The sequence below is a fragment of the Strix aluco genome, chromosome 8 (genome assembly GCF_031877795.1).
Source record: "Strix aluco isolate bStrAlu1 chromosome 8, bStrAlu1.hap1, whole genome shotgun sequence".
NCBI lineage: Eukaryota > Metazoa > Chordata > Aves > Strigiformes > Strigidae > Strix > Strix aluco.
In genome coordinates, this window is record NC_133938.1 from 32,033,429 (window position 1) to 32,058,679 (window position 25,251).

The 25,251-nt window shown below is 49.7% G+C and overlaps 1 protein-coding gene across 1 annotated transcript in view; it reads left to right on the top strand.

Moving 5' to 3' along the window:
• TNR (tenascin R) overlaps window positions 1-21,137 on the top strand; it is an 81,645-nt gene extending 60,508 nt beyond the window's left edge. The window contains exons 8-22 of the mRNA XM_074833031.1: window positions 142-327; window positions 3,144-3,233; window positions 3,346-3,609; window positions 4,259-4,525; window positions 4,637-4,756; window positions 5,302-5,445; window positions 6,099-6,218; window positions 6,763-6,906; window positions 7,504-7,634; window positions 8,636-8,768; window positions 11,756-11,907; window positions 12,873-12,969; window positions 13,761-13,922; window positions 15,519-15,682; window positions 16,136-21,137. Coding sequence (XP_074689132.1) covers window positions 142-327; window positions 3,144-3,233; window positions 3,346-3,609; window positions 4,259-4,525; window positions 4,637-4,756; window positions 5,302-5,445; window positions 6,099-6,218; window positions 6,763-6,906; window positions 7,504-7,634; window positions 8,636-8,768; window positions 11,756-11,907; window positions 12,873-12,969; window positions 13,761-13,922; window positions 15,519-15,682; window positions 16,136-16,255 — 2,294 coding nt within the window. The 3' untranslated portion in view covers window positions 16,256-21,137. The remainder of the gene's footprint in view (window positions 1-141; window positions 328-3,143; window positions 3,234-3,345; window positions 3,610-4,258; window positions 4,526-4,636; window positions 4,757-5,301; window positions 5,446-6,098; window positions 6,219-6,762; window positions 6,907-7,503; window positions 7,635-8,635; window positions 8,769-11,755; window positions 11,908-12,872; window positions 12,970-13,760; window positions 13,923-15,518; window positions 15,683-16,135) is intronic.
• Window positions 21,138-25,251: the final 4,114 nt, after the last annotated feature.

A 25,251-nucleotide genomic window follows, 5' to 3' on the forward strand; every position in this document is an offset into this window, starting at 1 on the left:
AGGGACATGCCCCAGCAAGGAGGGACCACACATGACATCACACCCGGTACCCCTCAGCTGCTGTTTAGCTGTGCCAAGGCTACAGGGTGTGTTCCCGGTGCCCGACAGTGAGACTGTGCCTCTCTCCCTTGTGTTGCGCAGAGATCGATGCCCCCAAGAACCTGCGGGTGGGCTCACGGACACCCGCCAGCCTCGAGCTCGCCTGGGACAACAGCGAGGCTGAGGCGCACAGCTACAGGGTGGTCTACAGCACCCTGGCTGGGGAGCACTACCACGAAGTCCTGGTGCCGCGCGACACTGGTCCCACCACTCGGGCCACCCTCGCAGGTATGTGTGCACCCACACACCCTTCTTCCCCCTCCTCCTCCTCTCAAGCAGGTAGGGCAATGGACAGTCCAAATTGGCACAAATTATCTGTTGCCCCTTATGCTGGCACATATTTGAGGCTGTTTTAGAGTTTACTAGTTACCAAAGAGAAGATTTTCCTCGGGATGAAGCTCATTTTCCCCTCTGTGGGTCTGGGTTTGGGTGCTGCTTATCCATGAGTTGAGCAACGCACCTCCAAGTGATGCACCTCTCAGTGATGCACCTCCAGCAAGGGTCTGTCCAGCTGCCAAATAGAGCTGGCAAGGAGCAAAGTGAGAAATGGGGAGAGGAAGACTTTTTAGGCTGATCTAGATGAAAATATTATTTCACCCTTCCTTTTTTTCCTTCCTGGGAAAGCGCTACAGGTGCTGATACCCCGTGGGCAGTGATGGGGAGCCAGGCTGCCCGAGTTCATTGCTTTTTTAACAAACTGGGCACAACACAGACTCAAATCCAGGGATGTTAATTTTGAGCATGTCCTCCAAGCAGTACATTATTTAGGTCAGCACAGGGGTGCCACCAGGCACTGCAAACACCACCCACTTCCCGCTGCCAGGGAAGTCCCAAACACCTTTTGCAGCAACACGGTGAAACACCGTGTGAGATCTGGTTTCCTTTTTTTCAACAACAACTGCTTGCCTGCCGGATTTGGAGCTCCAGTGGCATTTTTGTTTGAGCAAAGAAAAGACTTACACACATACAGAAAAGATCACTCATTGAGCTTGAAGCTCTTCAGTATGGCAGGACACCAGGTTCTTCCACATTGACTCTCTTTGCCCTCCTGGGACCTCCGCAGCCCAAAGAGGGCTCAGGGATCTCTGCCATATGGAACTGTAGGAGTGAGTTCAGTGGGAAAGTGGAATGTGAAGTTACAGGCACAGCGGCACCAAGTCACGAGAAAGGCTGGAGGGCAGGAAAGCAATTAGAGCAGTTAGCTTGAAAAATGTGGTATGCAGAATAAAGAAAAATGTTAGGGATATTTTCTGCTGCATTCATGATGAGGACGTGCATGGAGAAGTGGGATGAGATCGGAGAGTAAGTGCTGGTCACCTGCTAGCTTTCCTCTAGGACATTTACTAGGTGAGAAGGAGCACTGAAAATGGGCCAAATCCCCCTCCCTGGAACAGAGGTGCAATACTACCCCAGTGATCCAAACTGCAATAACACCCATGGCAGAGCCTGAGCTTGCCTCAGAGGACATGGCAGCCTGAAGGCTCTTGTTTTTCTCAATAAAAATAAAAAAAGCTGCCAAGTCTCTGTCAGACTCAGGCAGGGATACAAGAAACACCCCCCAGAGCAAGTTCCAGAGATGCAGAGGTTTAAGTCGATAGTGGTAAGCAATTTTTATATAGTGCCTCCATCATCACCCAAGTGCGTTGCTTCTAGTTCCCAGGGTACTATGCAATAAACAAACAATTTTTTTAAAAAAATCTAATCATAGCAGAAAATAACCTAAAAACCATTCTGCTGGCAAAAAAAAATCCAGGATAGCTATAGTGTAGATGGCACATGAGCCTCTCCCACAGCTCCGTTACGCATGTGGTAGTCCTGTCCTCCGAAGTCCTGTTGCATGTGGTGCAAAGCCCATTGGGGTGGGTTTCCAGCCACCCAGGACCTGATGGGATCCATGGCATGAAAGCAACCAGCAATTCCTTCAGCTGCCTTCAGCTGCCTGCAGGAAAAGCAGTGAAGAATGGTGCTGAGCAGAGTTTATCAAAGATTTAAGCTTAAAAATACAGCAAGCCTTGCCCTGTCCCATATGTCTCTCTCCAAAATCAGGATTTGCACAGAAATACCCATAATTTTGCTCTACCCAAAAGAGCTGGGAGAGAAAAGGCATAATTTTAAATGTTCCTACTCATTTCTTCCTTTTCCTTCCCCTTTCTCCCAGGCTCTTCTCCTCCTTTCCAGGATACTTCTGACACTTACTGGGCAGGGGCAAAGAGGGCCCCTCCCCACCCTGGCACCAAGACTGGAGAGGAGCAGGGGATGGGGGTTTCCCTCCTTCCTAGCCTCTCAGGGAAGGTTTTGGTGGCTTCAGGGGATGCTGCCCCTGGACAAGGGAGGGTGAGGCTGGGCTGGAGGGTTTATGGCTTTCTCGAGCCCCGTGGGAAAGATTATGAAGTGCAGGGAGGAGGGGAATAAAGCCACCAGCATCCAAGCAGAAGTGACAGGCAGAGGCAGGGGATGTCCCACGGAGATAAAACATCAATCAGCAAGAGGTGCACAGGAAAGGAGCTGGATGAACTCGATACCCATGTCCCTTGAGAGAGGCATACGTCCACACCAAGGAGCAGCGCTTGATTCGGCTCCCAGAAAGACTGTGCCTTTCCTAATTAATGTGCATTTAATTTACTCTGCATAATTTATTTCTCTTTGAGACAACCCTCTGACAATATTTGATGTCGAATCACTTTGGAAACAAATATAGCTACTTTATCGTTCCCATCTCAGCTCACACACACACACACACACAATTCCTGTCTTGATGCCAGCAATTACAGCAGACCTCAGCAACGACTTTTAAAAATTGCTTATTTCTGAGCTAGAATAATCCAAATTCCCTGTCCAAAGGCATCCATGGGGCTTTTTAAAAAGGCTCAGCTCTTCTGCAACACACAGAGGAACTGCTGACCTGTGGGAGGGCCGCTCATGCCAGGGATGCTCAGAAGGGTCCCACCCTGTCGTCAGCCATGGGAGGTGGGGGTTTGCATCCTGAGGCCACTCAGCCAGGTGTTGCCCTCATGCCTGTTCGTGTTCTTTGCACCCCCTGGCAGATCTGGTGCCGGGGACAGAGTATGGCATTGGGATTTCAGCCGTGATGGACAGCCAGCAGAGTGTGCCGGCGACCATGAATGCCAGAACCGGTGAGTTTGGCCCCTCTGAGTGCTCCAAGCACAGCTGGTTCCTATGGCTCAGATGTCGCCATGGGACAGTTCGTGCCTGGGGACAAAGGTCTGCACCAACCCTCTCCCACAGAGCTTGACAGCCCACGGGACCTCCTGGTGACAGCCTCCACAGAGACGTCCATCTCACTGGCCTGGACCAAAGCCACGGGTCCCATCGATCACTACCGTGTCACCTTCACCCCCGCCTCAGGGATGGCCTCTGAAGTGACGGTGCCCCGGGACAAGTCGCAGCTCACCCTTTCGGAGCTGGAGCCTGGGACAGAGTACACCATCTCCATCATTGCCGAGAGGGGACGCCAGCAGAGTCTGGAGGCCACTGTGGATGCCTTCACAGGTAGAGAAAGACAAGTTGGGATGGGGCCAAGGGCACAGACCACCACCCCACCTTGGCACGACCGCCAGCCACCACTTCCTCAGTGCCGAAACTCTTCAGGTGGTGATGGGGATGACAGCTGGAGGCAATGCATCCATGTAGGAGCAGGTCCGTTGACCTCAGAAGGAGGATTGCCCTATCAGTGTGGGGTCACTGTCCCCTTCGCCAGCAGCACTGAGCACACTTGCTTGGCTGGAGGCTCTCATAAGAACAAGGCATGGTTGGGGGAATGGACAGCCCATTCTGTCCTCTGTGGTCAGGGTGGCCTGTATGTCCATAAGAAGGAGAAACAAAGCCTTGAGGGACCTCACAAGCACCTCTGGTTGAAAAGCCTGCAGTCAAGAAGCCCAGAGCACACATACTATCTGTAGTGGTACAGCCCCATCACCCACCATATGGGTCTGGGATGGAGGGTGTTTGCAGGCAGAGCAAACACCATTTTTACCCCTCCTGGTTCTGCCTCAATCCCAGCAAAGTTTCAGATCAATGGAGGGCCCAGAGCTCCAACTTTGCCACCTCTCTTGGCTATTTCCTGTACAAGTGCTGGGAACAATGTGGAGGCCGGGATCTGCAGACCCTTGGGGTTGCATTTCTCCTCTCCATTTCACAGGGGTTCGGCCCATTACACAGCTCCACTTCTCCCAACTGACGTCCTCCAGTGTGAATGTCACGTGGAGTGACCCATCCCCACCAGCAGACCGCCTCATCCTCACCTACAGCCCCCAGGATGAGGAGAAGGCACAACAGGTCACACTTGATGGCACCCGCAGGCATGCCAGCCTGACGGGCTTGCAGCCATCCACCGAGTACCTGGTGTCACTGGTGGCCATGCATGGTGCCATCAGCTCCGAGCCTGTCGTGGGCTCCATCACAACAGGTACCACAGGACCCCACCCCAGCTGGGCATGGGACCCCACCAGGAGTGTGGGCAGGAGGATGGGGAGAGGACTTGCCTCCCACAGTTTTGCTTTCTGTTCCATCTCACCAGGGATCGATGCACCAAAGGACCTCAGGGTGGGCAACGTCACCCAGGAGTCCATGATAGTCTACTGGAGCCCTCCCATTGCTGCCTTCGACCACTATAGAATATCCTACCGTGCTGCTGAAGGTAACGGGTCAGACCACTCTTGCTAATGCCCTGAGCTTGCAGCTGCCAACCCTCCATCCACCCACTGGCACAAGCAAGACCCAGGTCATCCTCACCCCAGGCAACAGCCCATTGTCCTGGGAAAAGCCACCGATAGCTGGGATGGACCAAGAGACTGTGGGGATGGAGGACAGGGTCTGGGATGAGGATGGGAAGGGACCACTGCAGCCAAGGGCCAGCTTGGCACAGAGGGGGGCACAGGGAGTGACCCCTGTAGTGTGCCCTCCCCAGGGATGGTTAATTCAGGGCCTGATCCTGAAATCCCACCTCCTTCATCTACTTCCCCTGGCTCATCTGACTTGGCCCTAGTTTCGCCTATGATGCCGAAAAGGTTGAGCCAGCAGAGTGATGGGTATGCAGGTGCGCACTTGCAGGCACTAAACCCAGTTACCTCCAGTATCAGCCCTGGAGAGGGCTTGTGGCATTGCCCTCCCCTCCCAAGTACCTCCTGTACTCCAGGGACAGGGGCAGACGTGATGCCAAAGCTCTTGGCTCCGTCCCTGCAGGGAGGACAGACAGCACCGCCATCGCCAGTGATGTCACTGAGTACGCCCTCCACCACCTGCAGCCCGCCACCAAGTACGAGATCGGGGTGAAGAGCATGCGGGGCCGGGAGGAGAGTGAGGTGGCCTCCATCATCGTGCACACAGGTGGGAATGGGCTTCTGGTGGTCAGGTAGCAATCAAACAGTGCCAGATCCAGCCCCAGGCAGGGCTGGAAGCCCCGGTTCACAATAGCAATCAGACAGCTGAGAGCAAGCTGGACCTCATGCCAGCCTGATGCAAGCTCGAGATAATAATCGAGGCTCACAAGGGCCCAATGTGGACTTTTGAAGTATGCCTAGGGAAAGCTTTTCCAGAATATGTATGGGTAGTCATGGGGGGGGGAGTGATAAATCTGTGTAGTGGGCATGGGGAAGCCAGAGATATGATGTTGGGCAACCATGACAACCTTTCCTAAAGGGAGTACAGACTTCCAGAAATAATCCCTGGGGAAGCCCTGACACAAACAGCATCTGCTGCAAGAATAAAATCCTCTTCTATCTCCAGATTCTTCAAAACCTAAAAAAACCCCCTAACATCCCAGGCTGTGCATCAGGAAAACCATGGAGGAGCAGTCCCAGTAACAGAGTAGCACAACTTATGACATCTCTGCTCTCCAGCTAGGGCAGCAATAACTTCTCTGCAGGCACATATGCCTGGGCAGCAAGGCAGAACCATGAGCAATGGGCCACAAAAAGCCCTCCCAGTTCATAGCCCAGTCTCTTAATGCCTCTGACTTTCTGAATCTGTCCCCCATGCAGCCATGGATGCCCCCTTGGGGGTCACGGCCACCAACATCACCCCCACCGAGGCGCTGCTGCAGTGGAACCCGCCACTGTCGGAGGTGGAGAGCTACGTCCTCATCCTCACCCGCCGCGCAGGTACGCTGGGATTTTGTTTCAGCTCATCTTTGCCTCTCCCCCATCCCAAAGCCCAGGGCTTGGTGGGTGCCCTCCACAGAGGGAGTAGAGAAGGAGCCCTTGATTCGGGAGGGCAGGGCTGTACCCTGTCCCCAGATGTCAGCTCCTCCAGTGCAGGTCCAATGGCACGTGCTTTCCACTGGCCCCCACCAAGCCTTGAAGTATGGCAGTCCACACAGGAGGGGACTGGGATCCTCCCACTTTGCTAACTGGCCCACCAGCAGCAGCCTAGGGGAAAGCAAGTACCCATCCACAGAAACTTGGTGTGTGGCAAACACAATGAAACCCACTACTGAAGGGAAAGAAAGTATCAGGCAAATATAAGGACTGTGGGAAAAATAAGACCATCCTTCTGACCAAACACCATCACTGCAACTCAGCTGCTGAACAGCAGCTCATGGTGTTTCAGCAGTATAAGTGCTTTTGTTCATGAGGTCATACCCATAGACACATTTTGGAGAACCACCTTGAACATCTACCCTAACTCAGCTCTTTTTTCTTACAGTTGCAGGAGAAACAATTCTCGTGGATGGAGTCAATCAGGAGTACCAGCTGACCAACCTCCTGCCCAGTACCACCTACACAGTCTCTATGTACGCCACCAATGGGCCTCTCACCAGCCAGACCATCAGCACCAACTTCACAACTCGTACGTAGAATCACCTACCCCACTGCCTGTTATGCACCCTTAGCCATACATCCACCCCAGGAAAAGCAGACAGCAAGGCTCAGTCAAAGCTCCTGTCACATACACATGGGGATAGAAGTAGCCTTGTGCCAAAAGAACACCCAAATACCACTGTTGGACACAACACAAGAAGAGAATTTTAATCACAACAAGCACTAACCATTATTTTCACCCTTTCAACATCCATCCACACCTTTCTTTGATTTCCCCTGAGAAGACCCTTGACCAGGTTGTTTTCTTGCCCAAGGCCATAGTCCAGAAGAGCACTACAACCCATTTTGCTTACAAGAAGCTTGGCAGGCCCCATAGCACCTGAATTTCAGAGCTGTTACCCTTCAGAGAGCATCCAGGTAGAGGGTGACTTTTAGAGGGTTTGCAGAGCACTGTTCAAGGCTGGGAATGGGAGATGAGGTCTGGAAACAGAGGGTGAGGATGGACTTTGGGCTGTAGCTCAGGGTTGCAAGGCTGAACCCCAGTGAACTGAGTTGGGAAGCAGGCCTGGTGTGGTTGTGTGTGAGAACTTGCACTTTCCTGGGTCCCTGTCCTTATCCCTTGCAGTTTTGGATCCTCCAACAAATCTGACCGCCAGTGAAGTCACTCGACGGAGCGCCCTGCTCTCCTGGGTGCCTCCCGTGGGAGAGATCGAGAACTACGTCATGACCTACAGATCCACCGACGGCAGCCGGAAGGTGAGTGAGTCCTCACAAAGAAAGAGGGTCATTAAATCACAGAATAATGTGACGGTGGAGAAAGGAGCAGGAGAAACCCAACAAAGCAAAAGAACAATGCTTACAAGGTCAGGGAAAGACCAGAAGGGCAGATGCTGCTTTCTGCATAAGTGATACTTCAGATAAACAATTGGAAAAAGCAGGAAAAGATTGCCTAGGGCAAAACCTTTATGCACACCTGCAGGTCTGGGCAAAGAGGGCATACCTGGAAAGTTTGGAGGAACAGGGGAAATTCACAATTTGTGAAACACAAGCAAGCTGAGGCAGGAGAAAATTATCCTATGAACAGAGATGCTAAAAATGCCATTTGCCCTTCTTGCAAAAAGGAAGATAGGTACAGACAGCTAATTAATCCTGCAATACAATATATTTGATTATTTAATGAGTGTGTCCATATCTGCCTGTCTGGAAGAGCTGCTACAAACACTATCAGAAACACGTCACCGCAAATAGTCTCATTTCCTTTGCCAGTGCGACTGGCTCACAGCAGCCAGAGGATAATAGCTTTGCAGAAGGGGTTCGATGTAATGCTACATGGCATTGGCTGACAACCAGAAAAATTAACGTGCCAGGAATTGACGGAGTCAAAACTGACTGATAACGAAGTTTGGTCAGCTCTACTTCTTACGATGCTTGGGCAATCAGTCATGCCCCGTACCGAGGGCATGCAGATCCCAACAGAGTCAGTAAACAGACCACACAGACTGCAAACATTTAAATCTCCTGTGTCCAAACCAGCTAGCCTTCTCCCACCCAAACCATCCCAAAAGGTTGAATATATTCACTGACCTCACACTGGCTTAGTCCAGGGGTGTAAGCAGCCATGCAACACTTCTCAGTCAGGCACCAAGGGCTGTGGTAGTTCGTGGCTTCCCTTCCCTCCTCGATTGCTCTTTAGGCTCCCCATCACTTTTTTCATCTGTTGCTCTTGGTGTCTACCTCCTTCTGGGATGCATGTACAGGAGCTGATTGTGGATGCTGAGGACACATGGATCCGCCTGGAGGGGCTTTCTGAGACCACAGAGTACACAGTGCGCCTGCAAGCTGCCCAGAACGCCATGCGGAGCGGCTTCATCTCCACCACCTTCACCACAGGTGAGGACTTGCACCACATCTGCTCGGCCAGGTGAGGCTTAGCCCACATATCATGCTGGTAGACGTGGACTGCTTTTATGGGCTTTCCCTCCTCATGCAGCATTTCACCACGATCCACAGAGAGGTACATTCATTGCCATGACCCACAGTGCTGTTTTGCTACAAAAGGTTAGTGGCTGAAGAATCTACACAAGACCCAGCCCAGAGCAAGGGGATTTGAGCTTCAGACCAGGAACCATCTACTATGCACTTTGCCTTGCCCTTTCCCCTCCTCAAGTGCATAAATAGAGGAAAAAAACCCACAGAAGTCAACAACACGTATCAACAGGTATGCTCTTGGAGTGAGGGGGGTGAGACCCAGCTGGTGTCTCCACACTGTATACATGGTCTGCTCTCTCACAAATACCAATCATAGAAAAGTTTGGGTTGGAAAGAACCTTTAAAGATCACCTAGTCCAATCCCCCTGCAATGAGCAGGGACATCTTCAACTAGATTAGGTTGCTCAGAGCCCCATCCAACCTGGCCTTGAATGTTTCCAGCAATGGGGACTCCCTGGAAATATCAAGGAGGTGTATCTCCACCACCACCAGTGGAGTCATAGGCAGCAGAACCAGCATGCCTGCAGGACTGTGGTCCCACTGATTTTGTCTAATTGCATTATTCCTCCCCACTCTAATTCTAGAGAAATCATTATCCACTGAGGCAACAGGAATGGTTTCCTTTCCAAATCAAAGGGTGGGCATCCACAGCCACCATAACCCTCACAGAGTGCTTACACTTGCAAGAATGAAAATGCTTGTGTGAAAATGTCACTGTTGCCCCCACCCTTTGCAACCATTCACGTTAGAAACTGTGCAAAGCATATCATCCCTCACCCTCTTTGAAAAGCCTTACTAGGCCAGGGCACTTAACAGAGTGCATTTTGTTCAGGGCTGAATCCAATTACATTTCTCCTGGGCTTCAAAATCACTAAGAAGCCTGAAGATGATGTCCACCAAAATTCCTCCCATCTGCGTTGCCGGTTCAATTAGGAGAGTTTTCTTTGATTCTGCTGTGGATACACTTCCCCATCCCAGTTACATGCAAAGTTGCCTTCACCTGCTTTTAAGAGATAATAGAAACTATTTACGTCAACCAAAAAAAGAAAAGACTCTTCTCTAATGCATCTACAGATCAGGCTTTCCTGTTATTCTCGCTTCTTACGCAGACACATAAAGCCAGCGCAATTCAGGCAGGTGATGGAAAAATGTGTGTAATCTTTGAGGCTGTTCAGGAGTCGGGGATGAAACTGCACAGGGTTGGCTTCTCAGCTGGGATAAAGCAGCAGAAACCCACTCACATCAGGCAAGGAGAGCACCATTTCCATTAAATACAAACGTCAGACCTCAGCAGCGTTAGAGACACCATTGCTAGCTGACGCAGCATTCGAACACAGGTTTAATTTGCTTTTAAGAAGAAGGTAGGCATCAGCAAGACACCAGTTTCTCCCCACTTACCCCATATATCGGTGAGACAAAAGAACCCAGGAACGACCGCCAAGGCAATGCAATCCATGGGCAGCATCCCTCAGCAAAGAATGGGGGTCTGGGTGGGATTCAATTTACGCTGGTAGTGTACCAGTGCACTTTGCAGAGAACAAGGACTTGTCTTTAAGGAGACAAAAAAAGAAAAGAAAAAAAAAACAGGCTTAATTTAAATTGTTTTGCTTCCTTTTGCTCACAGTACACATCCTGGGGTTCTTCTATTCCCTCTGACATATTAATAGCTCAGCCTCTTTGTTTCATGTTTGCATAAGGTTCTTGGGGAATTGTATACAGATGGGACAAAAGGAAGAAACAGATACAGTATTTATAATTTATAGTGGTTTGAAATGTCTTTCAAGGTCTCCTTGGCTCTTAAAGATATGAATATAAATTAAGAAACAAGTAATCTCTACAGAGCTCAGGGGAGTCTGAAGTGGTTGTCTTTGAAGCAGTTTTCATTGTTGGATACTATAAAATGCAAACACTGTCTCACCAGACCTTGCACTACAGACCATAGAGACAGGAAAAATTAGGGGATCTTCAACATTTGGACAAAGCAACAACCTCTGAGTCTTCAGGTTGCAAGGGTGGGGGGAATACACCCAAGTGGGAAATAACAGACAAGGGTCTGTACCCTGGTCCTACAGGGTACCACGCAGTTGTGACAGATGCACCCAGCATGTCCTTCACACCTTCTCAATGCGTAATCGAGACATCCTTGAAAGCCACATCCACATTGCCAGCTTTGCACTCATTTACTCCATCATCTGTACACACTAACAGCAAAGAAAAATATGTATTTCCCCCTTTTGCGTTGAATGAGAAAAAATTGAACCCAGAGTTGACATGCCAGTACTGCTGGGGTCTCGTAGTTAAGACTCTGACCCCCAAATGAGATGTTTCTTCATTAGAGGACACCTGGAGCACAGCCACACAGCCCATGCTGCCCATCTCTAGCATCTCACATGGCCCAATTCCTACTCAGTTTGCAAGTGACAATCAGCCTGGTGTAAGTCCACCACCATTTCCAAGGGCATGGATCAGGAGAATCCCGCTGGAATCAGTAAAGTCGTAAGACTTGTTTGGAGCTGGCAATTCTGAGAGGAGAACAGGTTTTGGTATTTTCACAGCTGTCTAAATATGCTGGTGACAGCTTAAACCCTAGGGTTTCAGACGCAGTGCAGAAAGATGGGCCAAGAAGTGACATCCTTCATCATTCATAGTGATGTTACCATGCAGCTTTCCAATATAGGATGTATGGGAGATTAATTAAAATATGCACACAATTTTTTCCATTAAATTCCCTGATGTTGTTGACAGGTGTAATGTCCCAGTGCCTTGCAGAATAACTTGAGATGCAGAAGCCAAGTTAGACCTTCCCTGGATAGTAACCAGTGGTGCCCAAGGCATGTGGAAAGGGTGCTGCTCTGCTTACATTTTGCTTTTTTTAAAAAATTTCGCAGGTGGCCGTGTCTTTGCTAACCCTCAGGACTGCGCCCAGCACCTGATGAACGGAGACACGCTGAGTGGCATCTACACCATCTCCATCAACGGGGACCTCAGCCAGCGGGTGCAGGTCTACTGCGACATGACCACCGACGGAGGCGGCTGGATTGTGAGTAGCTGTGCAGTTGTCCTACATGTTGTCCCTATCGCAAAGTAACTGAGCCTCATCCTACCACCAAAGCCAAGCACCACGCTGCGCGGGAACGACAGCAGGCTTAATATCACACGCTTCATTTCCCACGCCATAGGGAATGGCCCACGCTCTAGTAATAACAGTTACACTTGGAGGAATGCCCTTTGATTTATTTGACGTGTTTGCAGTGCTTCTGGAGAGCAAAATCTGAGAGTGAAGCTGATTTATTGTTCTAGAAATGAAATTAATGGCCGATAGCTTTCATGGGGAATGATTCACACTGCCTGCAGTAGGAGGGTGTCAGGCATCACCCCGATTAAGTCCACACAGGAGCATTTTAGAGGAAAATGCCTGTTTGGCTTTTGAATTGCACAAACACTGCTTGTCTTGACATAGATGGACTGACAGCTTAAGTAAATAATGCTCTGGTGCTTTGATTTTATTCGTGTCAAATGCTTGCTTACACACATTACACAAAACTCCACTAGATGTATAGTTGAAACAAAAAAAAAAATGAGCTTTCTCGAATGCTGATTTCTAGCATGGATGTTATTTTAGCCAGGAAATTTCCCTCCATCTCACTCTGCCTCAGAGCATCCCCTTGGATATCACAGAAAAAGCCAACCGAAAGCAGAATCACATGCTAGAAAATCAGAGGCACCACACATCGGGTAGAGAAAAAAGCTTGAAAGCTGATTCCTTCCTATTATAACATTGACTTGCCTTGGACATCATCTAACATCTCTTCAGTTTCTCCATCTGCACAGGCATTAATTGCATGGCTGCAATTTACATTAACTGGATGGGCATTGCAATTTTCTACCCTGACAGGCACGACGGAAAGATGAAGTATTGTCTTTATTTTATGTGCCCCAAAGCTCGGCAAGGCTAACCCTCTTCTCCTTCGCACTGAACTTCCCCCTGGTCTTCCCCCACCACAGGTCTTCCAGAGGCGGCAGAATGGGCTGACTGATTTCTTCCGGAAATGGGCAGATTACCGGGTTGGCTTTGGAAACTTGGAGGATGAGTTTTGGCTTGGTAAGACCTTATCTGGTTGTCTTTCATTGACGTGACAAACCCAGGCTCCCCGTACACTGTGCTGCTCACTCGTGTCTGCTGTTGGCTCCTCGCCTTTCAACCCACTCCTCTACGCTCTCCCTTGGACAGTTTTCTTTCTGTTGTTTGTTCTCTGCCCTACACGTTAGAAAGTCACTCATGGGCACGCCACATAAAAGCACATTGTGAAGGCCAGCAGCTCCCCAGTTTGCTCCTCCTAGGAGAGAAGGGGGTACACTGGGGGTCTTCATGGACCAAAACCTACCATCCTCCTTTGGATGACTACAGGTTGCCTTGGAGGCATCTACAGCTCAGCAAGCCAATTGCCAAAAAAAAGTAGGAAAGGGATAAGTGGGGGACCCAGCATGACTCTGAAACAGTGTGCTCCCACAAAACCTGAACATCAGCCAAGGCCAGCCCTGCAGCATAAACACGCTCTGACTTGTATGGGAACTTAACAGAAACATCAGAAGCAACAGGGCTCCACAGCTGAACGCCCCCAGCTTCAGTAGCATGGAGAAAGCTGAACCTGCGCCTTGAACTCCCCTCTCATAGCATAGCCATGGGGAGGAAAAGTTTGAGTGGGGACAGAGAGTTCAGACCCCACCAGTGCCAGGAGAGGCAAAGACTTAACCAGAAGTGCTGTTGCTTTTTGGTTCCTCTTCTCCCTCTCATTTCCCACAGCCGTTTTATTTGCCTAGAGCTTTTTGTTTGCTCACGGAGCAGATCCAGGCACCGGGTCTCACCAGGTGTCTCGCTGTTTGTCTCACCAGGCTTGGACAACATCCACAAGATCACGTCCCAAGGGCGCTATGAGTTGCGAATAGACATGAGGGACGGCCAGGAAGCGGCGTACGCCTACTACGACAAGTTCTCTGTTGGTGACTCCCGGAGCCTGTACAAGCTGCGAATAGGGGACTACAACGGCACTTCGGGTACAACCTCATTGCTAGCAAGTAGTAGGGAAATCCTGGGACTTGTGGGTCTGAAACTGTAAAGGAAATCCCAATATCTAAGTTTACTTGTCTGAGCAGCAAGACAAACCCATAGCCCTTTCTGCCTTCCTTCAGTCCCTCATGTAAACCATGCTGATAAATCCCACTAAGGACCCAGGGAATTTTCCATTGGGATTAGATATTAAATATCAGAGGCATTGCTGTTCAAAAAAACCAGGTCAGTCGTCAGAGGTGTCATCTCACTTGGCAATCACTGCAGCTCGCTATTGATGCCATGCTGCAGGCTGTTTTTATCACCCTCCCACAGCAATGGAAAAATCTGAAATCTTCTTCATTGTTTCCTCATGTAGAGGCCAAATGCAGTCCACTTTTGCAAAGACGCTGTCACACCTGCTTGCTCAGCTGATGCAGTAGTGCTAGGCTTTGCCCACCAGAAAATGGTGGGTGATGGAGGGAGGGGGTCTCTTCCCCAAGAAGTAGTAGAGGGGTCCAGCTTCAGACCCTCTAGCTGGGATAGACATGCCCAGTGACTGCAAGCCTCCATGATCCATACAAAGCTTCACCACCATATACTTAGTGAGGAACCACACACTGTATCTAAAACACAGGAATTTTCTTATACAATGTCCTGGAAGAGAAGACAGGGATCTTGGTTGTGTGCGACACAGCACTTGATCTGACCTTAAGTCCCAGGGCACAAGGCACCCAACCTATTGCCAAAAATGGCAGTAACAGTGCTGCAGAAACAACTCCTTTCCTTTCCTCAAGCAAGCTCTTCTTCTAGTTGCCCAACCAAGAAGCTTCTGCTCCACCTTGAGCAAAGACAGCCAAGATGCACCAAATGGTTTATTGCCAAGAGGTTTTCTAGCATGCCTCTCAGTGGTTGGACTACACACAGCTAGCATGGGTCCACTTCGTATTTTCTTAGGGACCACCAAGGAGCATATTAAGAATGTCTCCTGTAAGTACATCTCTCAGTTGTAATAACGACCATGTTTCACTTTGGCTCTTCTTTCACCCAAAAGCAGCTCACTTGTTCCTTAATAAGGAGGGAAGATGGGGTTGGTGGCTTTGGTGTAGTAAGACATTACGTGCCTTCCAAAATGTTGTTCCCCTTATCCAAAGGGAGAAAAGAAGGCCGAGCATTTTGGTTCAAGAGGTGAATGGTAGGCCTTCTCTGCGAGAAAAAGTTCCCTGTGGCTAACAGGAGGGAAGGAGGCTGAAAGCATCCTGAAGTTATGTAGCAGAGCCAGGCTTCAGGAAACCAGGGATGCCTAAATCTAGGATTTAATTCACTTCTGAAACACTGAAATTCAGATCCAAAACCATACAGCATTCTATCTGCCAAACCCAAGCAGCCTCTAAGGTTTTCTATGGTCTGTACTGATCCTAAACCAACAGCAGAGGACCTCAGATGAACCAGTTGTGAGCAATTCCAGTTAACATTATTCCCAGGCCTTCAGCTGCTTGAGCTGTTGATCCACAGGCTACACATATACCAGAATATCCTAATTTTCTTCTGAAAAGACCAGATGACTCAGGCTCCCTCACACCTAACGGCACCTCTTTCCACAGGGGACTCCCTCAGCTATCACCAGGGCCGCCCCTTCTCCACCAAGGACAGGGACAACGATGTCGCTGTGACCAACTGCGCCATGTCCTACAAAGGGGCCTGGTGGTATAAGAACTGCCACCGCACCAACCTCAACGGCAAGTACGGAGAGTCCCGGCACAGTCAGGTAAGGGCAGAGCTGGGCTGAAAACCTTCAGCATTTCTTCTATCAGCGCAACCAAGCATGACAGCAAGCCCAAGCTAGGGCTGGGGCTGCGTGGTTGGTGCACCAGGGTCAGGAGCACCGCTGGTATGACCCAACACAAGCTGGAGCAAATGGAACCACCTTCAAACACTTGGGCTGGTGCTTTGTGCCTCACACTGGCTGTCATGGTCATTTACTATGGAACCTTGTTAAATTCATTTTAAAAAAATACATACATACATAAAATTTGATCAGGAGCCTTTGAACTGTGGGAAAAAACATCAAGCCAGAGCAGCAGAAGAGCTTCTTGCTCCTGCTGTAGCAAGTTCTTCCTTCTGGCTTCTCTACAGCAGTCAACCTCATTTCCTTCCTCTCCCACTCTAGTTTTGTGTTAGGGTCTTTCTTTACCCTGTGCCTTTCTCTCCCTTCTGCCAGGGGATTAACTGGTACCATTGGAAAGGCCATGAGTTCTCCATCCCCTTCGTGGAAATGAAGATGAGACCTTATAACCACCGTAACATCTTTGGGAGGAAGAGACGGTCCCTACAGCTCTGAGCCAGCTGAACCCCCTCCCACCTCCCACCACCTGACCTTTTCTGTCATTTGTTTGTATTTTATAATATGAAAAGGGAAAAAAAAAAATTACTACTCGTCTGAGATAGCAACCTGCCCCTCACAAGTGCTGGAGGGAACTACGGCACAAGCAAAGGTCATGGGAAAGGAAAGACCTCATTGCTTTGCATCTGTCCCAGAGAAATACCAAATTTCCAGTCTCCCTACCCCAATACTCTGGCCCTTAACACGAGAAGAAAGAGAGAAAGAGACAGACAGATTTTTGATATTTTTTTAAAAGACTTAGAAGTCCCCAGCATACCGTGTTAGAAACGTTTGTCATGGGGCTCATGGCAAAAACCTTCCCCACAGGGACCTTGGTGCATCCATTTCCACTCCAGTCATGGCCAGGGACACTCGCCCTCTCCCTGACTCCCTTTCCCCTCTTGGCAGGGAGGTCCCAAGCTTCATGCCATCCTGTAGACACCAACTCTTCCAGCAGGCAGAGGCCTGTCTCTCCTTCTGGCTAAGGGCAATAGCCTGGTCATCCCTCCCCCGCGTGCGGGCACTTTACACATAGAGACAACGCAAGGATGAGCAAACACAAGGCTTATCCCATCCCCAGTTTTCACAGATCACACCAGGAGGACTTGGTGAATATCTGCATGTGTGGGCAAACTCTAGAGAACCCACAGCTCACGTGTTGACCCCACCACAGCCAAAGTCATCCTCATGTACATGGGGGTGCAGTGGAACAAGAGCTGCTCCACCAGCCTCAACCTACATCATCTTCTCCTCTGAGCTGAACTCATCCCACTTCAGGTGCATGACATCTGCCTGCATTATGCTGAGCTTGATGGAGAAGAAAGGATTCAAATTAGAGGACTTGGGAGAAAAATCACTACTTGTGGTCTTGAAGCCTAGGGCCCATTTCCTCTGCTATTTCCAAATTCCACAATTCTGTCTCTCACAGAGGTCATTGGTCGCAAACCAAAGAATCTCAGAGAAGGACCGGCAACAGAAAGAGCTATCACACAACTGCAGCCCAGACAGCAGCTGGCACAGCCCAGGTGCTCTTGTTCAGGGACCTCCAAGTACACGGGGAAGGATAAGGATGCAGCCAAGGGAAGACAAGTGCAAGCTGAGAAACTCCCATTCCCTTCCTTGTCCTACACCATCTCTCTTCACCACCATCACAAGAGGGACTCAAATCTCAGTGCCTTGGTATCACCATCTCTCTAACAGGAAATCAACTGTTTTCCCTCTTGGAAGGAAGGCTTAGTCCATTCAGATTTTGGAGCAGTTCAAGACTCCTGGAAGAATAGATGAGTTCACTCTTCCCATCTTTAACTTCTCCTATCTTAAGGATGATGGACCCTTCAGATAGCTCTGGCTGCTTTCTGTAGTCATTGACACCACCTTCACGTAGCCCAAATGACCACCATGCTGGAGTCACTCCTCTGCCAAGGGGTCTGATCAATGCTGGGCATTGTCACTGGCTTGGTCTCAGAGAAGGGACTTGTCCCCACATCCAAGGACAATGCAGCTCATCGCTGGGTTCACAGCCAAGGGAGCATTACAAATGCTAAACACTGCTTTTTGATTTTATCACACTGAAGCTGCTTTGTCTCAAGAAACATCTTCCAGATGGCAACATAAAGGCATCTTTGCAGTAGCTTATAATTCAGGCCAGTGTCTCTTTCACGGTCATGCTCCTGCATTTTCTGACATTACTCACCATGGTTGCAGAGATGAAGAAGGGCATTAAGAGGGAAATGTAGCCTCCTTGTCCATGCCACATACTGGCACACAAAATCATAGCTAACCCCAAGGACAGGATTAGATACACGGTCCAGCCCTTCAAGTGGTCAGCTTACAAGCTGCAGTCCAACCTGGAGGAAGGATGCTGTAGTTCAGCAACATCTCACAGGTAAATGAGGCACCTCTTCTTACTTACCATCAGGATTAAATCAGGCAACAAGTCAACCAGTTGAGGAACAGGTCAGTCAGGCTACAGATGATGGGATCTCTTGTAGGACATGGCCATTGTCACAGATGGCAGCATGTCACACCTCCCAAGAAACCTGCCCTGTTTTAGGTCCCAAAAGCCAACAAGAAGCAGCAGATAGAACTCATTAAAACCTAAGAAGCCTCCTAGTAGACCAGCAGAGTAATATGTTTTCCCAATATCACCAAGAGTTTATAGACAACAAGTGTCCTAACAAAAGCACTATAGTGCAGGGGTTATAACTAGGAGCAGATTGGCGGTGGATGGCATTCATCACCTGTCTCGGATAGTGCTGTTTATCTACCCAGGTGAAAGGAAGAGGTATTAGTGGAAACATGGGAGCTCATCATCCACAATCAAGTGGAAGGCAAGAAGCTTCTCTTTTCAAAGGTAAAGTCAAACAGAAAATCAACACATGCCAAGCTTTTCCAGGAGATTCAGAAGAAAATCATCAAAAAGGCTGATTATTCTCTAAATAGATTTTCTAATGTATGCCTCTCCCTCCCTGCTTATGTCTGTCATCCCTTTTATAAATCCTGTAATCAAGATGAAAGGGCCCCATTGACTCAACTCCATCATCGAGTCTGAAGGACGACCCTGGAGATAATATCTGACCTTCCAGTGCCGCTATATACCAGTGCTGGTCCTTGATCTCAAACACAGTGCCAGGGTGTTGCCTTTCCCTTACCTTGGTGAAATGCAGTTGCTAAAATCTTTTAAAGGAAAGACATCTACATGTGGTGGTTTTTCTCTCCTGGTGATAACCTAACCCAAGCCTCAGCAAAAAAATCAGCAGCAACGACCTGGTCATTTGGGCCATTGTCCCTTGTTCACATTGTCCATCTACAAGATACAATTTTCCAGAAATTTATTTTTCATTGTTGCCTGATTAATTTTTCTGGGCAAAGCTCCTGCCAGTGGTTTTAAGCAAATTTTTGCTTGATGTTGATGCTACAGAACAGCCAGGTGATTAAGTACAGTCTCTCTTTACCCTCCATCACTGGTTGGGTAAGACCTTTTTCTGAATTCATTGTCCAACCAGAAGTTCGGCCCTGTCCCCCATCAGCGTAGCGTCGAGATTGAATGAAGTCTTGGCAACAGGCCTGAAATTCCCAGAAACCCAGCCTGGATCCTGCACAGTGTTCATCTCAAGAGACCTTGGCTCCAGCACATGAATCATCACTGGGCTTTGGTGGCTCTTCTGCCACCCAGCTCATATGGCCCAGGCTTGCTACAGCCCCTAAAACAAACTTGAAGCTGTTACTCAAATCACACTATCCACTGTGAGATGACAACTCCTCTAACATCAAGCAAGGAGAAGCATGTCAGATCCTTCACCCAGCAGATCACCATGACTGCCCAGGACCCCCACAGCCTTTCAAAGCTGCCTCTTCTTTCTAACCCCCAAATCCTGGAAGGAAACACCAAGGGACTTTTTCATCGCTCACATAGTTTTGATTTCCCTCTGTTCACATTCCTGCCAGTCCTCCAAGCCCACCTTTCCACAACGCACTGCACTAAAATGTAACCAAAGAAAAAAAAAAAAAAAAGGCCTGAAAAGAAAAGCTGCTTTTAGTAAAGTGATCCTTAAGACAGCATTTATAAATGACTAATATGGGGAAAGAAAGAGGTCAGGCCTTCCCCAAAGGGTTTTGTCAGAAGGATGTTGGAAGAGTGTCAGAGCCACACAAAGGTTGGGAAGAAGCCTTTGCTTCTACTCCTTATCTTTGTATTACTTTACCATGGAGATCTCAAAGCATAGCACCAGACTAAACGCCCTCTTGCCCCAAGCTCCTACCTCCTTCCCAAAGTGATGCTTACCCCAGATGAAGTGTCAGGGCCACCTTTGTCCCCAGTGGTGCAGCAGGTGAGGGCTCAAGTAGTGGTGTCCCCACACTGGGGTGGCCCTGTGCCCACAACAGACTTAGAGTGACCTGCCCAAATACAGCAGGAGTCAGAATACCCGCCCAGTGCATCACCTCCGTGCCAGCACATGCCCTTTATCCAGACCCAGAGCCACCCTCCTGGTGTGTCCCCACCATCACACCCTGGGATGACCACACACCCCCTGCCCTGTGCCTCCCAGCAACACCCACAAGCTTTGACCTTACCAGACACTGCCAGCAAAGAGGTCTCACCCCCAAAAAAACTTTAATTCATGCTTACACCCACTAACAAAGGTCTCTGTCCCAGGGCCAAGCAAGAAGCCTATCCCTGTTTCTGTCAGCCAAGCACCCCAGGATGGTCATCAAACCCAACCAAGACCCTTGGGGACCACCGGTACCCTCCAGGGCCACTCTCCCCCTTCCTTAAACCTGATGGTGCCCAGAGGGTGGTGGCAACTCATTGCCTCTCCCAGGGGGGAGGTTTGCAGTAAGGGGGAGGGAAAGGCTCTTTCCTGGGGAGATGCTGACGCCCAGAGCTGCCTCGGTACCCAGCCTGCAGCTCTCCAGGTGTCAGTGGTTTCTCAGAAGGATGGTGACGCAAAGATCTAACAAACAAACAAGCAGCCCCCTGTGTACAGGTGTTACCCTGGAACTGTGTTTATTACTTTAAAAAATTTAAAAACCTTAAATAAGAAGAAAGAACAGAGGCAACGAAATCCCTTGGACAGGTTCTGATGAACTCAAACACAAACCAACACAACCAAATGAGGGGGAAGATAAAAGCAAATAAATGCATAAATAAAATAAATAATATAAATAAATAATATATTAAACAACCCTCCCCACCCTGTAATGAAAACGTAGCTCGGAGAATGGGATCGACGCTTGTTAACCATTGTTAACTAGTATTTTTAGTCCTGACCGCTCTTAGGCTATGTATAGTTCCTTTTTTTAATGCATTTTCTATACATTAATAAAAGATACCGAAGGAGCGAGCTGTGTGCCTGTCCGGGAGTGGGGTGGGAGCGGGGTCCTCGTGTATCCAAGCCCGGCAGCATCACAGCCCTAACCTCAGTGCATCTCCTGTCCCTAATCCTTGTTTACCCCATGGGAGAAGGGGCACGGGGGGGGGGGGGGTTTATTAGCAGGAATTCGCATGCTCTCACCCTCCGGCAAGGTCATGCCCTGCCCCAGTGGAGATACATACTTCTGCATCCGAAGCAGCTGGCCACGGAGGCTTGGTTTTTCGCTCTGCGGTTTGCAGCTGAGCTGCAAGGTGTTGCCCAGCCGAGACAGCCACCCCAGCGAGCCCAGCAGCAGCTGGAAGAAACCACGCTCCTCATTCGCAAAGCACGCCAAGAAACACAAACTGAGAGGAAGAGAGCAGCTGAGGCAAAGCACATGCAATGGGATAAAAAAAAAAAAACATACAGGGAGGAAATTTTGGGGACAGCCCAGCGTTGGCTGGTGGTACCGTCTCCATCCTTGGGGGTGCTCAAGACCAGGCTGGAGAAAGCCCTGAGCAACTTCATCTGACCCCAGGGCTGTCTTGGGCAGCAGGTCAGACCAGAGGCTCCCCAAGGTCCCCCCTGCTTGAGTTATCTTGTTAAAGTAAATAACAATAAAGTGACCACAAAGTCAGACCACGCTGCTGGTCCTTCAACCCCGGTAAGGCAGGGAGCTGCACTTTGGCCTCAGCCCAGTGCAGGATGCTTCGTTAATAAATTTAGCTGCTCTCACAAGCTAGAGAGGCCCTCAGCTCTGCAATTTGCAGCCAGAGAAAGCAAAGCTGCAGTGTAAATGCTTGGGAGCAGAGCAAAACAACCCCAAAGTCTTCAGTTAGAGCTGTTCTCCCAATTTAGACAGCAATCTGTTCTCAGCACGATGGAAATCCCACCGAAAACCAAATTGCAAGGCTATTTCCAGCATAACATGCTCCCAGTGGAAAACAAAAAAAAGCCACCCCAAAAACAACAACCAACATTGATTTAGCAAAAATCTCTGGGACAAGTATGAATTTCAGAGGATTTTGAAAGTTTCCTCTCATTTCACATGCAGACTTTATTTAGACCTCCTCGTCTTAAGTTTTCATGTTTGACACGTAGCCAGGCAGGATGAGAAAGCCTGAAAGAAGCTCTTCTGCCAGACCACTTCAGTATTTTCTAAATTTAATTTCAGAGAGACAAAACAGGGGCATTTGTTTTGCAGCAGCTTCTTAACTTCTCTTTCTTGCTCCGATTCAAGAGAAAGAAAAAAGGAAGTCATAAGCACGGGGATCCCCCACCTTGGCCATGGCCACCAACACAGCAAAAAGCCAAGCCTGAAGCCCGACAGACTCAACTGTCTGGATTAACTGTCATGTCCCTTCATGTCTGAATGGAGTCAGTGCCATGGAAGACCCTTCAGGCAAGCCCAGGGGCTCTCCTCTGCACATGGAGGAGCCAAGGGATGGAGATAGGTTTGGGATGGAGGGGAAGGCTTGCCTGTGCTTGTCATCCCAGTCTCACCCTCCTTGAATAAGAGTTGGCCCAATGCAGTGCATGTCATTTGTGGTCCCTTGGAGAAGGGCAGTGCCCTCTACTGTACCCTCCATTCAGCATGTCTGGGGCCAAGTGGGACCAACAGGACCCTCAATCCCTGCAGAGCTCCCTTAGAACAGCTCACCTGAAGGAAACACAGACTCCCATTGCAATAACCAGATGCATGAGGTGAGCACACACCACTTGGAGGTTGGTACCCAGAGAAGGCAGGTGTATGTGGAGCCACAGCATCCCCCTGGCCCATAACCCACCTCCCAAAGTGAGAGCCATGGCCCAGCTCCATGCTTCAGATGGGATAAGAAGGGGGTTAGGGCTGGCACAAGCCCCTTCCTAAACATTCCAAGTTTTGAATTGGAACCAGGGATGGATTACACCAGGAAAGGTTTAGACAAGCTCTTAGGAAGTATTTCTTTCCAGAAGGGGTTGTTGGGCGTTGGAATGGGCTGCCCAGGGCAGGGGGGGAGTCCCCATCCCTGGAGGGGTTGAAGAGTTGGGTTGACCCAGCTCTGAGGGATCTGGTGGAGTTGGGAACGGTCAGTGTGAGGTTCATGGTTGGACCGGATGATCTTCAAGGGCTTTTCCAACCGAGATGATTCTGTGATTCTGTGACTTAAGCCAGGGAGGTGTTTGGCCCCACCACATCCACCCCTGGGGAACTCCTGCCCCACCACCCATCACAGGTGCCCACCAGCCTCATCGCTCTGGGCCCCTCTGCCTTTGCACAGCTCAAAGCCATCTGTACACTCTAGACACAGTCCTGCAGTATCACACGTGGTGGGATCTCACATTTTCAGACTCTCCAGGAAATGCTCCTCCTTGGGCAGTCCAGGCTCTGCGCAGGCAGCACCATCAGACAGCACAGCCATGCTGCAGGCAGCCATGCTCCTCTTTGGACACTTCCAGCCTCTGCAGAGCATCGCACTGCCAGTCCCCCCCCGCCCCCATCTGCACTTTGTACGGAGATATTTCATCACAGCCCTCTTACCAAAGTCCCCTTCTTGCATGAGCGATGCTTGGGAACTTTGTTCTACCAACAAACATCAGGAGGGTGTACAAAGGTCCTCAGCAAGGGTGTTGGGCATCCATCCCAAACCAGGAGCTCGAGCAATGCATTCCCAGCAACACACCCTGTAACCTCAGCCCAAAAAAACACAAGGGAAATGCTTGCCCCGGAGCAAGCAGCACTGTGGGAGGAGGTGCAATGCCTGCAGGAGCAAGGCTGGAGCAGGTCGATGAAGGGGCATCCTCATCCCATGAATTCACAGCTGCTTTATGCCTTGTGGGATGTGATTTTTATAGCACCATCTTTAACATTCTGGGGTTTTAATTCTCCCTCATAAGCCTGGATGTGCTCATCATCCCTTTAAAACCTTCATTCCCATTTTTATATTTTCAACTCCTGTGCCTACAAGCTCTAAAGCTTAATTATGTAGAGCATAGAAAAAAAAATAAATTATCTCTTTTAATCAAATCTAAATGCAGGGCTTTTAAATTTCATTGATTTGTCCCCTCTCCATGGGATGAGGCACGCTGTGAATAGCAACCCACAGGCTTATTCCCCCTTCCCTGTGCTACAGCCAAGGCATCAACATGCAGCGATTTTTCTGCTTCCAACCTGTTTCAACAATCTTCCCCACCAAAAAAATAATCCATATTATACACACTATGTTTGAGGCAAGAACCTAGCTGTGATTAGGGACCTCTTATAGTGGCACTTCTCTCCCTCCCAGTATTTTGGATTGCTTTCTGCTGTTGTTAGGGATGTTGGAGGTGTGAGCCCCCCTCTAGCATGCACCATGCAATGTATAAGCAGGCTCATTCCCAGCAGCAGGGTTAATCCTCTTGCTCCCACCCAGGTTATCTCCCTGGTGCTACCCCTCCATAGGCACCGGGGCCTGGCATGGCTGCCTGTCAGCGGAGCGGAGCACACCGGGATGCTGGTGGGAACACAAGCTGCCTCTGTTCGCCACAACAGCCCCTTGTCCCCACACTGTCTCCTGCGTTTGGTGACATTGCAACAAAAGAGGGATCTGAAGGAAGCAACTCTGCAAATGTTTCTGAGAAAAATCCTCCCCAAAAGTGAGAGAAGGGGGGGATGAAGTGAGAAACCCTTCCTCTAAGAACGTCAGGAGAAGGCGTTGGAAACAGCTGCCGGGAGAGGAGCGGCAGAGGGGACAGGGCTGGAGGAGCATCACTGGCAGCCAGCGTCCCCCTGCTCCTGGGGACAGGCTCTGGCCCTCCTCCTGCTCCCACGTCCCCTGCTGCACTAAGTCATGCCGAAAGCAGCTGGCATCTGCCTGCTCACTGTCTTGTATCGGTTCCTCACCCACGACCCAAGGCCACCTCTCCCCCCAGCTCAAGGGACACTTTGCCCCTCCAAATAAAGGAACCTGCTCTCCCTCATGAGGAGCAGAAAGGGGCAAAACACCCCCAGGAGAAAGGCCTTGGGTGTGTTTTTTCTCTTTCACTCGCCACGATTTGCATTTCACTCTCAGTTCCCTCCCCGGGGCGTGGGTAAGCCTCCACCCAGCTGCCCTGCCCAAGCCCCAGCACCCAGCTGCATAT